The sequence below is a fragment of the Sinocyclocheilus grahami genome, unplaced genomic scaffold (assembly GCF_001515645.1).
Source record: "Sinocyclocheilus grahami isolate Dianchi unplaced genomic scaffold, SAMN03320097.WGS_v1.1 scaffold747.1, whole genome shotgun sequence".
In the NCBI taxonomy this organism is placed as follows: domain Eukaryota; kingdom Metazoa; phylum Chordata; class Actinopteri; order Cypriniformes; family Cyprinidae; genus Sinocyclocheilus; species Sinocyclocheilus grahami.
The window spans coordinates 349,960-364,637 of NW_015505926.1; the positions used below are offsets into that span (position 1 = coordinate 349,960).

The following is a 14,678-nucleotide window of genomic DNA, read 5'->3' on the forward strand; positions in this document are numbered from 1 at the left end:
GCACTACTTCTGTATAATCACTAGTTTGTTTTTTTTATATATATAATATATATATTTTAAATAAGATTAAAGCACATATCAGATGATGTAAAGTATAATTAAAAATTCAGGTATTTTTAATACATTAACCGTGAAGTTCAGACTATAGAAATAATGGGAGAACAGTGGAAATGCAGTGGTTTTGACATTTTAAATGTCATGGGATTTATTTTAAAACAAAACCTATGGATATTATCTACTAGTCTCACTATAAAGACGATAGAAAATCATTACCATACACAGTGACAGATTATGGCAGTGTGACCTTTTCCTTTAAATATACAATACGGCATATTAGAGTCTCTAATCATGGTGAGTTTAGTGATGTTTTCCATGCTTAAATGTCATCGCTCATGTGACTAGCGGTGACTGGGACATCAGTCAAGAGCACCGTTTGTTATTTTGGACAGTTGTGCAAATTTGTCCCTCTGAGAAGTTATTTAACTTCAACCTCTGCTTGAAACGGCAAACAACTGGTGGATTTTTTTAAATCACAGGATTTTTGACAGACTGTCATGGCTTAAGAGACAAAACAATAATGATGCTTTTGTAAATTGAAAACAGACACAGGATCCTCCATCTGAACACTGAACACTGAAGCCACTGAAATATCAACTTGGGTAAGTTTCATTATATTACATATATGATTTATTTATTTATTATTTAATTTAAATGTATATTTCAATATATTTAATGAATTTATATTTATTACATTTTTTATATTAAAACTTTTGTATCTATCGTATTGCTATTCGAGAGCCAGCATTACTGGCTGTAAAACAGTGTGATGTCACTGTTAGCTAAACAATGCATGTTTCATTATAATGTCATCCTCCTTTCTGACTTGAGCTGAGAGTTGTGAGTCAGCTGCTTCATCTGAATTACACTCGTCATTGAAGACAGTGTCAACAACACAGACAGATATAAACCGAGTTAGAGGCTGTTAGTAGTTATGAATATAAACAAAGAATTGTGCATGGGAAAAAACGGCTAACTGTTAAATGAGTTTACATTCATTCTGTCTTGCTTTTAGACCACTCACTAACTGTGAAATATCAATATCTTTCAACTGAGTTTGGCTATTTATGGCTTTGCTAATGTAATGCAAAATCAGAATACAAATACAAAATAAAGACTTTTAAATGGTACTAAAACCACTGATTATTAATCAGCATATGAAAACAAAATGTGCTATCTTGCAGTTTAGGTTAGCCTGTCCTCCTTATGGTTATATAGTTATACAATTATGTTTACATTTAGATTCAACATCTCATGACAGGTTAACCAGCAGATGTTCTTCCAAACAAGCTTAGTGCCACTTATAAGGCTGAACTGACAAAACCCTCAGAGTTATTCTGTCTGAACAGAGCCAGCTTACTGTGTCCGTGTGGACAGAGGTTTCATTGTCCCGTCTGTGGAGGAAGCGGTTCATTCAGGCTCGTGTCCTGCGCTGTACAGTTTAGTGCATGGCACTGCAGAGCTGCTGTTGTCCACTGAGGAACATGACCAGAATTAGATCATGCTTATGTCTCTGTTCACTAAGTGAGCTGACTCAAGAACTTTTTTGTTCTTTCATCGTATTAGGTCATCTGTGGAGCGTACAGTAAGGCCGTACTGGCATATTGTACTTTATGCGTCCCTGGATGCCTGAGCCGATGTGGGTTGGGAATGTGTTTCAGTGGTTGAGATCCTGTTTCCACCCACATCTTCTCTCCTGAGTCAAGCTCTGCCCTCTTGGACGTTGTTGTGACATGGAGTTCATTCAACTTTTTCTGTTTTTGACCACGATAATTTATGTTAACTAAGTTTAAAGCTTTATACAGTTAAAGTGGATATTTAAAGTACACAAAAGAGTACCAGTTTATTAAAGCTGAATTAAATCTCGTTTAGATGCAGTCACGAGTCGCATGACCGCATTTTAATTTTCACTGCGAAACAAACATTTCATTCATTATGAGTTAGCTTAGTTTTTCAGGACCAAACAATGAGACCCACACATTGATGTCATAATCAGAAAGAATGCAAAATATCTTTCAGCTGAGTTTGGCTATTTAAGGCCTATGTTAATATGACAAGATAATTAATAAAAGGGCAGAAATTAAAATAAAGACTTGAATCACAATTTTTACAGTAAATCCTTTGTCACTATAACTAACATGTATTTTGTTGTTTTTGGACACCTTCCATAAGTATACTGAGAGAGAAAGAGAGAGAGAGAGAGAGAGAGAGAGAGAGAGAGAGAGAGAGAGAGATGGAGGGGGTGGGACGTCATTCATGGTTCATGGGTAAAGTGGGCAAATGGATGAAGACAATGAAGAGGGATGTTAGTTGGAGAGGTATACATTACAGAAGACATCTGCTTGGATTGACATTGTTTTGGGCCTATTTGAATGCAACAAATACATTTGGTATTGGAATGACATTTTTGGAAAATGGGACAATGATGACAGATTAATATTAGCATAATGAGGAAACAAACTGCAGGGCTGATATAAAAGGTAACAATCTCCAGATGGTGTACTTGACAAATGTGATATTTGTATAGTATATCATTATTTGAATAATATATCATATTTGTTTTTATTTTAGCACTGTGAAATGAACTGCTGACACGGATAAAGAAGATTTTGTGAATCCTGGATACTCCAGTAGAGTTGGTAGGCTATGCTAGTTTGTGTAATTATACACATAGGCTATTGTTTTCCCACTTTAGGAAACTTGTGATGTAGAATGCAGTAAGTAAATTATGCTATTTTACAAACACAGATGCATTATGTATTTGCATATGTATATCGTATTAAATTATCCATGCAAAGGAGTTGAATATTTTCCAGTTGTTGGTCTTTTATCTGGTCCGTTTATAATTAAACGGCTGTTTCTTTAAACCTATTAATATCATCGTATATTAAACATACACATGTAATGTACAATTCAGCGGGTTTTACATTTTAAAATGTAAAAATAAATACGTTTGTGCTTGTTCTGAATGTAACACTATCATTGACGCAGGACGATTACGCACAGGGCACGGAGGTGCGTAAATGCAAATAGCTCTCAGTTGCGGAAGCAAGTGATTCATTTGCATATGGAATAGTTTGGTTTATGTGCTTCATCATTACAAACGCTATAGCAGCCAGCGTTTTCATGGTTTACCATTAACTTCTACGCAACTCATACAAAACAAAACAAAGTATTAATAATTATGAAAACAGATTAGTTATGAATTAACAAACAGGGATATTCAAGACAAGCATATGTAGGGCAATACTTGAGTATTTTGTAGTTATCTTAGTACTGGTGCTAGTATTTTCTCTGTTCTTTAGGTCACGATAAGGTACACAGCACAGCAGAGATGAGAGCTCTGAAGTGTTGGAGGATTCCTGCCATACTTACTATCCTACAGCAAACATGGATTTTAGCCATGGAAATTCCTCCTGATGGTGAGGAACTGCTATTTGGAACTTGTCCACAGCTGGCCTTGTGACCAAAGTTCATTGTTTATTCTCATACGTTGCCCTTTGAATTAATTTAACATTATATTTTGATGTGTACTGTATATCCCCACAGTCAGACAGCCTCCAATGATCTTTAAAGAGAGTCCTCAAGACTACATAGTAGATCCAGTTGACCCTATTATAGTAGAGTGTGAAGCAACAGGGAATCCACCTCCAGTGTAAGCATCCAACAAGCACTTTAGTGTCCACACATTGTAATATATAATAATAAATGTCAAGTCTTTTATTGGACTAACTTGGTTACTTGCCGTGTCTAGACCTTTTTTGGCCTTTGTCTCCCTATGATTTGCCTTTGTTTGGTTGTGTAAAAAGTGCTAAAATATTGATTGATCACAATGTAAAATGTATACATTGACTGATAAATGACACTTATTGCACGTAGCTTCACATGGACACGTAATGGAGTGTACCTGAATGTGGCTCGAGATCCTCAGGTCAGCATGAGGTGGCGTTCTGGCACATTAGAGATTTTCTTCTGGGGTCGTCCTAATGACTATGAGGGTGTATATCAGTGCACGGCGACTAATGAGTTTGGCTCTGCTCTGTCCAGTTACATCAACCTGCGTGTCTCCAGTAAGCCCTTACACAGCATGCAATTGTTAATTCACAGCAATAACATTTGGTAAATGGGTTTTTTGAACATGTCATTTCTGTGATCAGAGGCCCGTACATGGTTGAAGGAGTATCTGGAGCCAGTCTCAGTGGTGGTTGGACTTCCTCTCATCCTTCCCTGCAATCCTCCTGTAGGTCCTCCAAAACCTAGCACTTACTGGCTGAACAGCAGTAAGTCTCCAGCTTAGATGTTTCTGATATGAAAGCTAAAATGATCTAAAGTTGCTTTGGAAGCATCAGAGTCAGTGCTAAGTTGTACTAGGATGTAAAATATTGTACCATTGCTTCCACTAAATTATTAAGCAGCACAACTGTTTTCAGTGATTATTGAAGGAAAACTGAAAGAGAATTATTTAAAACGCATTCAAAAAGTTTACCGAGCCCACACTTTTAAATGGTACTGTATCTGTATAACAAGTCTTCAATTCAACTGTTATGTTTGTCGAACCATAAATACACCTTTAAATATACTGGCTATGGTTTGTATCCAATTTCATTTTATTCCACAGCCATGGCACTAATCCGTCAGGACCGACGAGTATCAAAAGCAGAAAATGGAGATCTGTACTTCTCCAGTATCGTAGCAGAAGATGCTCTTACAAACTATGTCTGTGTTGCGCGCTTCCCCTTCACAAACACCATCCAGCAGAAACCGCCCCTCATTCTGCAGGTGCTTACAGGTCTGTGTGATGAATCATTTTCATTCTGCTTTGGGATTATTCTTTAAGCAAATCTGGTTTAATATTCCCCCATGCCTGTCTGTGTGTGTTCAGTTTGAGGAAGAGCCATGATTAAATCCATCTAACAGTCTAACGCCATGGTGAGTTAGGAATCTTATGCTTCTTTATTGTAAACACTCAACAGACTGATCCACTAACTAGTCACGTTTGCTTTGGCCAGGTTTGTAAAGTGTCAAGTTCTCTGTCAAATTTGTGTTTTATTTTATGTCTATGTAGCTCGCATGGCAGCCCATACGGCACCCAGGTTTCTGAAACCCAAAGGAACCGCCAGCACAACCATTGCGATGCTGGGGGAAGAGCTTATTTTGGAGTGTTTTGCTGCTGGAGTGTGAGTTTTAATATCATTTTGATGACATATCTGTTTTCTGAGACCAGTTGAATGCAGTTGATTATTTGATTAGCTTGTTGTGAAACCTGCTTTTAACCATTAGTAACTCTGATTCTCTCTTTTTTCTTGCAGTCCAACTCCCTTCATCAAGTGGACTAAAGATTGGGAGGAGATGTCCATGACAGGAAAGAAGTTGGAAAACTTTAATAAGACACTTAGAATAAAGAACGTCTCTATGGATGATGGAGGAGACTACATCTGCACCGCTTCAAACAGGATGGGCAGCCTGGACCACGTCATCACTGTCAGGGTCAAATGTAGAATACTTCATTACTTTATTATTATTGTTCGTAACTGTCACTATGTGGATTCACCCAAAAATCTGTTGTTCATTCTTTTCTATAGAACCCAAATAGAGAATTTGAAGAAAGTTTACGCTGTTCTTTTCCATACGATTCCAGTTAATGCTTCATAGTGACAAGACCACATCTGTCACTGAACAAAAACACATTATAAAAGCACCATAATGACATTCCAAACAACTATATATTTTACGTATACATTGTGCGAGGAGCAGACCAACATTTTTGTCTTTATTCACTAAAAATCAAAGAATTTAACAATCAAATTTGACACATTTCACCTCATCACATCAGCCTTGACATTTAAAACATCATCTAACATAAGTGACATTACACCTGCTTCTGTTTTCATAGTACTGTTCAAAAGTTTTGAGGCCTGTATAATTAAAAAATATTTTTAAAGGAAGTCTCTAATGCTCAGTAAGGCTGCATTTGTTTGACCAAAAACAGAAATGTGAAATATTATTGCAATTTGAAAAAAAATTCTATTTGGATATATCTTAAGTTTTTAACTTTATTCTTGTGATGGTAAAGCTGAATTTTCAGGAGTCATTTCTCCAGTCTTCAATGTCACATGATCCTTCAGAAATCATTATAATATGCTGATTTGGTGCTCAAAAACACAAATCTATACCAAAACATAAGCATTATGGAACAATATGAAGATGACTAAACAATGACTAAATTTTATTTGAAGTATTACTTAATGAATGACAAAATCCAGATCGCTTTCTATTCTCAATTCTCTTTCCATCTGCAGCGGTTCCATTCTGGGTGGAGAAACCTGAGAGTCTGGTTTTGTCTCGTGATGACAGTGGTAGTATAGTGTGTAGAGCTGATGGAATTCCTCGACCACAGATACAGTGGCTGGTTAATGGAGAGCCAATCAGTGGTGAGGGAAAAAAACAGCTTCATATACAACCAGGTGCACTGCTAAGCTTTTTAATACTAATTTTTTCTGTGTTCACTTTAGATGCTCCTAAGAGTCCAGGCAGACAGGTTTCAGGAGACACTTTGACGTTCAGGGCTGTGGTTCCAGACAGTGCTGCTGTGTTCCAGTGCAATGCTTCAAACCAGTACGGCTATATCATGGCAAACGCTTTCTTGGCTGTAATGGGTAAGAGCTAGAAGAAGCTAGAATTTACATGCACCATCAGCTTTAATGAGTAATTGCAATTTTACTATGTTGTCGGCAGATATGAGACCTCGCCTGTTAGGTCCCAGAGATGAACTCATTAAAACAACTGAAGGCAATCATACTCATTTAGACTGCCCATATTTTGGGTCTCCGAAACCTGACCTGCGTTGGTAAATATATGGTCTTACTATCATTTTAAATTGCCACAAATACAAGCATAAAAACAGGAGATATGTCTATTGTGATTTTGTGAATAAACAAAACAAGCAGTAATTGCATAAAAAAATTCAAAAGTGTACATAACAAAGTTTCCAATCAACGTGTGTATAGGTCAAAAGGAGGACTAGGTACCTTAGAGGGAAGTCGTCATAGGATTCTTCCAAATGGTACACTGGAAATCAGAAATACAAAGCTACAAGATCAGGGAAGCTATGTGTGTGTTGCAAGCAACGTCATTGGACGAGATGAGAAAGAGGTCCAACTAGAGGTCAAAGGTCAGTATCTAGAAGAGTTTCTTCTTTGAAATGTCTACCTAACATACCTATGTTTCATATGCACCTGTGTCCATTTAAGACATCAAAATAATTAGCCAAGAAGAAAATTCAAACTTTTTGCTTTACAGATACTTGATTCTCCATTTTACTTAATGTTTTATGTGTCATAATAACCCAAGTTGACCTGATTGTTTGAAGACTAAATGCATTTTAATTTTATAGAGCCCATTAAAATCGTTCGTGCCCCACACAATACTGTAGTCATAAGAGGAAGTCTGGCTCGTTTTGATTGTAAGATTAAATTTGACTCAACTCTGGATGTCACCGTCACTTGGCTTAAGGACAAGAAGTTCTTGATCTTAGGAAGGAGGTAAACACAACTAATTATTACATCTGGCCACAAGCACAAGTGTCATTAATTATTCTAGTGGTTTACTGCAGTAAAAGAGACCTGTATTTGACTGCTTTGTCTTACAGGATGACCAAGGATGAGGATTCTCTGAGCATTGCTGATGTGTACAGACGAGATGAAGGCGTCTACACCTGCAGGGTTAAAAGTGAACTGGAGGAGGTCACTGCCCCAGCCAAACTCACTGTGATGGGTACTAGCACATATACCATTTCTATACATGTATGCAGTATAAACATGAGCATATTATTCATGTATACTTTTGCTTTCAGATCGTCCAGACCCGCCCAGTGACCTAGAGATATCAGACCCATCAGAGAGGAGCGTTAGACTCACCTGGGTACCAGGACTGAGCAACCACAGTCCTATTAAAGGCACACACATCCACACAAACATAGATGCAAACAAAAATGTGAAACAATCTAGCCTTACAATGACATAATTCTGAATGAATTCTCTTTTAGAGTACCTGGTTCAATATACCGAAGATCTCCTTGCAGACTATTGGCTGCTGCCAAGCGGCTGGAAGAACCTGTCCAGCTACCCGGGGAGCCTAAACTCTGTCATTTTACAGCTGACACCGTTTGTAGAGTACAGATTCCGGGTCATCACTGTAAACGGTATAGGTCCCAGTAAACCCAGCTGGCCATCTGAATACTACCAGACAGGAGGAGCTGGTAGGTCCTTATTCTATTGTTCTGTTCTGTTCTATTCTCATTCAAAATTTTGGGGTCGGTAAGATTTATTTATTTATTTATTTTTTGTCAATCACAACTACAGACAAGGTCCATTCACACCAAGGACGACAACGATGATAACAATAAAGATATAGTTTTAAATTTATTTAAAGTTTAAAAGTTGATCGTTCTAAATTTTTAAATAGTAGCAAAGTCCACACCACAACTATAATGATTACAGCACAGAGGAATCACTTTCAGAATGATGAAAGATAAAAACGTTAACAGCCAATCAGAATCCACCTGATTTTAAAGAGCTTTGACTCTTTAAAATCAGACCACAAAACTGCAGCATATGCTTATAATAAACAAAATGTTATCATAAATTGGCATGGACACTTATATAGTTATCAATATAGTTATCGTTCTTGGTGTGAACAGGCCATTATTGTGAAATATTATTACACTTTAGAATAGCTGTTTTCTATGTTTTATATAATGTAAAATGTAATTTATTCCTGTGATGCAAATCTGAATTTTCAGCATCATTACTCCATTCTTCAGTGTCACATTAATCTTTAAAAATTATTCTAATATACAGATTTGCTGCTCAAGAAACATTTATTATTATTATCGATGTTGAAAACAGTTGTGCTGCTTAATATTTTTGTGGAAACCATGATAAATGTTTTCAAGATACTTTGATGAATAAAGCATTCGAAATAACAGCATTTATTTAAAATATAAATATTTTGTAATATTATAAATGTTTTTTACTGTAACTTTTGATAAATTGAATGCATCCTTGCTGAATAACTGTATCAATTTCTTTAAAAAAAACTTTGAATGGTATATTATTATATTATGTTATGTTGTGTTGTGTTGTGTTATGTTATATTATATATTGAGTTATGTTTTGTGTCTTTAGTGCCTGATGCCATCCCAAGGAACATCCAAGGAATGGGAAGTGGAGTGTTCAGAAATAACATGGAGATCAGCTGGGAGGTGATATACTGTAGATTGATTGTAGTCAGAGATGCTGACTGTGATGTAATCTCATGCATATGATTTATATTAACTGTGATGTATTTGTTGTGTCTGAAGCCACTGGAGTACAGAGAATGGAATGGGCCGAAACTGGGCTACATGGTTTGGTGGAGACGAAGGGATTCAAGGGAAGAGTGGAAGAACTACACAACATACTGGTGGTGTAGCTACATCATCTATGACACTGACACCTTCACACCCTATGAGATTAAAGTTCAGGCCGTCAACTTTTTCGGCTATGGCCCAGAATCTACTATTGTGCTTGGCTACTCTGGGGAGGACCGTAAGTTCACATCTACTTCATTAACCCTAAAGTTCTGTTCAACATACATTAGAAAAAGAGATGTGAGTCAGTGTTTCACTCATATTGGGTTCTCTAACAGGTCCTGTTGCTGCTCCATCTGACCTGAGTGTGTCAGACATCGAGAGCTCAACGCTGACAGTCCATTGGGAACCAGTGTCACGAGCTGACATCATGGGTGAAATAAAGGAGTACAAAGTATGCCTTCTTAGATGCACAGGTCAGTTCATTTGCATGCAGTAAATGATATGGGCTGCTGATGGAGCTGTGGTTGGTTTCTCAGGTTTATTACTGGAGAGAGAACAGTCGCCTGCCCTGGCACACTGTGAGCAGGAGGATTAAGACCAAGAGTTTTAAAGCTAATGGACCTCGTTTGTCTGGGACCCTGACTGGTCTTGTACCGTATAGTAACTACAGGATGTATATTGTAGTGGCCAATAATCGCTATGAAGGTCCGCCCAGCAACACCATTGAGTTTCAGACGCCTGAAGGAGGTATTAAACTGTTCACTTAAGATTATAACACATCGAACACATACTTGACTTCTTACATGCACCTTCCTTTCCACTCTAGTGCCCTCAATTCCCAGATCGTTCAGAATCATGCACCGGCACTATGACACCATTTACCTGGACTGGGAAGAACCTGCAGAACCCAATGGCATTCTGACCGGATATATTCTCAAATATCAGACATGTAAGTGCACTTACATCACTTCTCATGACTTTTTAAAAAGCATAAGAGTCACAAATTCAGTTTTGTCTGACACCCAAATTTGTTGGAAAGAAATCTATTCAGCTCACCAAGGCTGAATTTATTTGATCAAAAATACAGTCAGATAGTAATACTGTGAAATCTTATTACAAAAAAATGTTTTCTATTTGAATGTATCTTAAAAAGTTATTTATTCCTGTTATGGCAAATCTGAATTTGCAGCATCATTACTCCAGTCTCCAGTGTCACATGATCCTTCAGAAATTATTCAAATATGCTGATTTGAAAAAAAAAATTCTTATTATTATCAATGTTGAAAACAGTTGTGCTGCTTAATATTTTTGTGGAAATCGTGATGAATAGAAATTTCAAAAGAACAGCATTTATTTTAAATGGAAATCTTTTGTAGCTTTATAAATGTCTTTATTGCTAATCAATTTAATGCATTCTTGCTAAATAAAATATTAATTTATTTTAAATTTTTTATATTTATTAAAAAATGAATGACTATAAACTTTTGAATGGTAGTATATGTGTAAATTATATAAACTATTCTCATGACATCATCATTTTGACAGTCTCTTAAACTAATATTTAGTATACTGTGGTAAAAAACATTATTTATTATGATAAAAAATGCCCACAAACCTTGCATGTCTTTCCCCCCAAATAGCATTACTTAAAATTATGACATTATTTTTATTTTTTCTGCAGCATTTTATTTTATTTTGTAATCATTAACATTTTGTTGTTTGTTTATTACTAGAAAATGTCTAAATGACCACACAAATCAGGGTTCTTAATGGTATCTAGCCTTACAAGACTGTGATCATAATTTCTCTGTAGTGAACGTCACTCTGGGCGACAGAATCCAGGTTGAATACATTACTCCGAACATCACCTACTTCTCCCTGCGGCGATTTGACCGTTACACGCGATACAAGTTCTCACTGGCAGCACAAACCGAGGTTGGAGCCGGGGAGGCGTTCACAGAGGAATCACCCCATTTTACAACTGAGGGTAAGGTGTCTTCGTTTACATTCATATGGTCATTGTTCTGTAACCATAATTCCTAACATGTCTGCATGATTGGCTGTGTGCATGAACAGAATATACCCGGGATCAAGTGGACATTGTGACGCAGGGTTGGTTCATTGGCTTAATGTGTGCAGTCGCTCTCCTTGTTCTTATCATGCTCATAGTCTTTTTCATCAAGAGGAGCCGAGGAGGAAAGTACCCAGGTGCGATAAAAAGGACTTGAGACAAGTTGCATGTAATTATTATGCATTATATATAATATATGTGGCAAAGCATTATTTTGATTGTTTTTTTTATATATAAGTGCGGGACAAGAGAGACATTGCACTGGAGCCAATGGATGATAGAGAGAATGGAACGTTTGATTACAGGTGACTTTGTATGATTTTGAAAATGTTAAAAGTTTTCTTAAGTTTATTTACTACAGACACACTTTATTTTCAGTGATGCACTTACATAAAAACAGCATGTGAGGATGAAAAATTCATCAATCCTATCATTTACATCATAATATAATCACATTAGCACAGGTTGATTTGCAGTATGTTCTGTATACCACAATAATTGTTCCTTTTTCATCACTCCATCCATCACACATTTCTCACGTTGTTTATTCCTCCTTTATTTTTGTTTTATGTCTTTTGCGATTGGACCCCTGAAGGTCTCTTGAGAGGTATGATTTATGTCATTTTTAACAGAGTTGACTTTTTTTTTGGTTGTTTAATTAAATGGCCTTATATTTTTACTACAGTACTTTAATACACTACAAGTATTCCAGTCTAAAGATTGTGTTTTTTAAACCATGTTTACACTACTGTTCAATGGTTTGGGAAATTAATACTTTTAATCAGCAGATGCATTAAATTGTTCAAAAGTAAGAATATTTATAATAATAATTTGAAAAAGAGTTCAATTTCAAATAATTGCTGTTCTTTTTAACTTTCTGCTCATCAAAGAATGTATCACAGCTTCCAAAAAATATTATACAGTACACATTGATAAATGTGAACTTGAATGTTTCTTGAGCAGCAAATCAGCTTATGAGAATGATTTCTGAAGTATCATGTGACACTGAAGACTGGAGTAATGATGCTGAAAATGTGCACATGAAGAGATGTTGAGCATCAAGAACTTTGTGCTTTGTTGTTTAACCAGTGTTTGATCTCACTGATAGTTGCTACTAATTCATGTATATTTTATTTTTCAATAGCACACTTGTATTTTTTGTGAGTTTGCTGTACTGTAGGTCACATTAATGGACAACAAACCATTTATTCTCACACAGAATACAATTTAAACTTTCGCTGCTTTTTATAGTATGATATACATAATTTTTTATATTTTTTTTTTGAGTCTGTTAAGAGTACTATCATATGTGTAGTGCTTTAGTTATTAAAATACATCAAGAGAATTAATGTCTTTGTCATAACTGAAGTAAAGGTCATAACAGTTCAGTGACCAGGGTCTATCACGCTCCAAATAGAGCAAAAACACAATATAACTGGATTTATTTTGCAAATCGAGCACTCGAGCAATCTCACTTGGCTAAGGATTAAAATGATTTTCCAGCATAGTTACCAGCTGCTGATAAGTCTTTTCACTTGAATTTGTTGAGCTGAGAAGATTTTGCATCACATAATTCTGTGCTCCCACAACACTTATGAGAATCGCTGTTTGCATACCCTCCTCCTTGATTCCATTAGCCACAAAAAATGCTCCAGTATTTCAGTATATTCTTCCAACGATTGAGTTTTTGCATCAAACGCTGCCAGTGAGCCAATAGTTTATGTAGCCATTGTTCCTCTTCTTCTCTCTATCCTTTAGACACTTATATTTCTCCCACAGCCAGTAATCAGCACAATGCTCTTTTTCATCTCCTCACTCCGTTGTCATCCAGCAGTTTCTGCTTCATCGTTGTCACCAAAAATGTAGTATCTTCAATAAAGATCACGCTGCTACTTGTATTGAGTTGAAGTTCTGTCAGGACCACCAGCATCATAATGACTGACTTAGTATCAACTTTGGATTAAGCGGAATGGTTCTGTTCTGGGCAAAACCCTAAAAATTTTTATCATTTGCTCACCCTCATGTCGTTCCAAACCTGTATGAGTTGCTTTCTTATGTTTAACATAAAAGAAGATATTTTGAAGATTGCTGGTAATCAAACAGTTGGTGGTTGACATTGACTTCCATAGTAGGGAAAAAAATACCATGGAAGTCAATGACAACCACCAACTGTTCGTGTATTATATTTACATTTCGTACCACGTTGTAAAAACTTTAGGTGTTTAATTATGTATGTCTGTTTTAATTGATAAATAACACGCCACAAGTGTTACAGACGGAAAATCAAAGAGCAATTCTGTCTTATTTTTACGTGCGTATATCTGTTCAAACTGTTATAGCCTACCACACCACAAATTAAGATTGACAAAAATAAAAGACAGATTAAAGGAATAGCTGAATTAAGTGTGAATAACTAAATAAACTAAAATAAATCAACATTTGCCTGCGGCTTAAGGGCCTTTGTTTAGAAGAAAAACTTGTTGGCCTATAGGCTAATTTTGAATTCGCTGGACTGAAGTGAAAACGTTCTTTGCTCTCTTTTTGTACAATGAAAGTGTTATAGGCTAATTAGGAGTCAAGTCTAGTCACAGTTGTTCTTCCTGAGTTCAGTCAAGTCACAGCTGATCATCATGAGTCAGGTCAAGTTCCAGTTCATTATCATGAGTCTAGTCTAGTCACATTTGATCTTCTTGAGTCAAGTCTAGTCACAGCTGATCTTCCTGAGTCGAGTTTAGTCGCAGTTGATCGTTATGAGTCAAATCGTTATGAGTCAAATCACAGTTTATCAGCATGAGCCTGGTCCAGTCACAGCTGATATTCATGAGTCTAGTCAAGTCACAACTGATCGTCATGAGTCAAGTCTAGACACAGTTGATTATCATGAGTCAGGTCAGATCACAGTTGATTCCCCTGAGTCAACTAAAGTCACAGCTTCCATTGCTGAGTCAAGTCAAGTCTCAGCTGATCTGCCAGAGCCTCGTCACATCACAGCTTATCTTCCTGAACCAAGTCAAATCACAGTTGTTCTTCATGAGTCAAGTCACAGTTGATCGTCATGAGGCAAGTCAAGTCACCATTGTTATTCATGAGTCCCGTCACGTCACAGCTGATCATCCAGAGTCCCGTCACGTCACAGCTGATCATCCAGAGTCTCGTCAGGACACAGCTGATCGTCAGGAGTCTTGTCATGTTCTGTCT

General features: G+C 36.6%; 1 protein-coding gene across 1 annotated transcript; it reads left to right on the top strand.

Annotated features, from left to right (window-relative positions):
* Positions 1-2,329: 2,329 nt before the first annotated feature.
* nfascb (neurofascin homolog (chicken) b) lies at positions 2,330-12,148 on the top strand. Its single transcript, XM_016245191.1, has 26 exons — positions 2,330-2,537; positions 2,629-2,696; positions 3,363-3,479; positions 3,607-3,712; positions 3,937-4,127; positions 4,215-4,337; positions 4,676-4,846; positions 5,123-5,234; positions 5,367-5,551; positions 6,357-6,488; positions 6,570-6,713; positions 6,793-6,904; positions 7,065-7,228; positions 7,451-7,598; positions 7,706-7,830; positions 7,910-8,011; positions 8,102-8,314; positions 9,243-9,319; positions 9,419-9,644; positions 9,745-9,860; positions 9,946-10,156; positions 10,236-10,358; positions 11,223-11,396; positions 11,486-11,617; positions 11,719-11,785; positions 12,076-12,148. Exons 3-26 carry the CDS (start codon positions 3,392-3,394, stop codon positions 12,107-12,109), a joined length of 3,276 nt encoding a protein of 1,091 aa, XP_016100677.1. The 5' UTR covers positions 2,330-2,537; positions 2,629-2,696; positions 3,363-3,391; the 3' UTR covers positions 12,110-12,148.
* Positions 12,149-14,678: the final 2,530 nt, after the last annotated feature.

Excerpts from the sequence above, each read along its gene's own strand:
- nfascb (XM_016245191.1), top strand. The coding sequence starts at position 3,392 with ATGAGAGCTCTGAAGTGTTGGAGGATTCCTGCCATACTTACTATCCTA. Across the intron at positions 6,905-7,064 it reads CCGAAACCTGACCTGCGTTG|GTCAAAAGGAGGACTAGGTA; the intron begins GTAAATATATGG and ends ACGTGTGTATAG. Across the intron at positions 11,397-11,485 it reads ACCCCATTTTACAACTGAGG|AATATACCCGGGATCAAGTG; the intron begins GTAAGGTGTCTT and ends GTGCATGAACAG.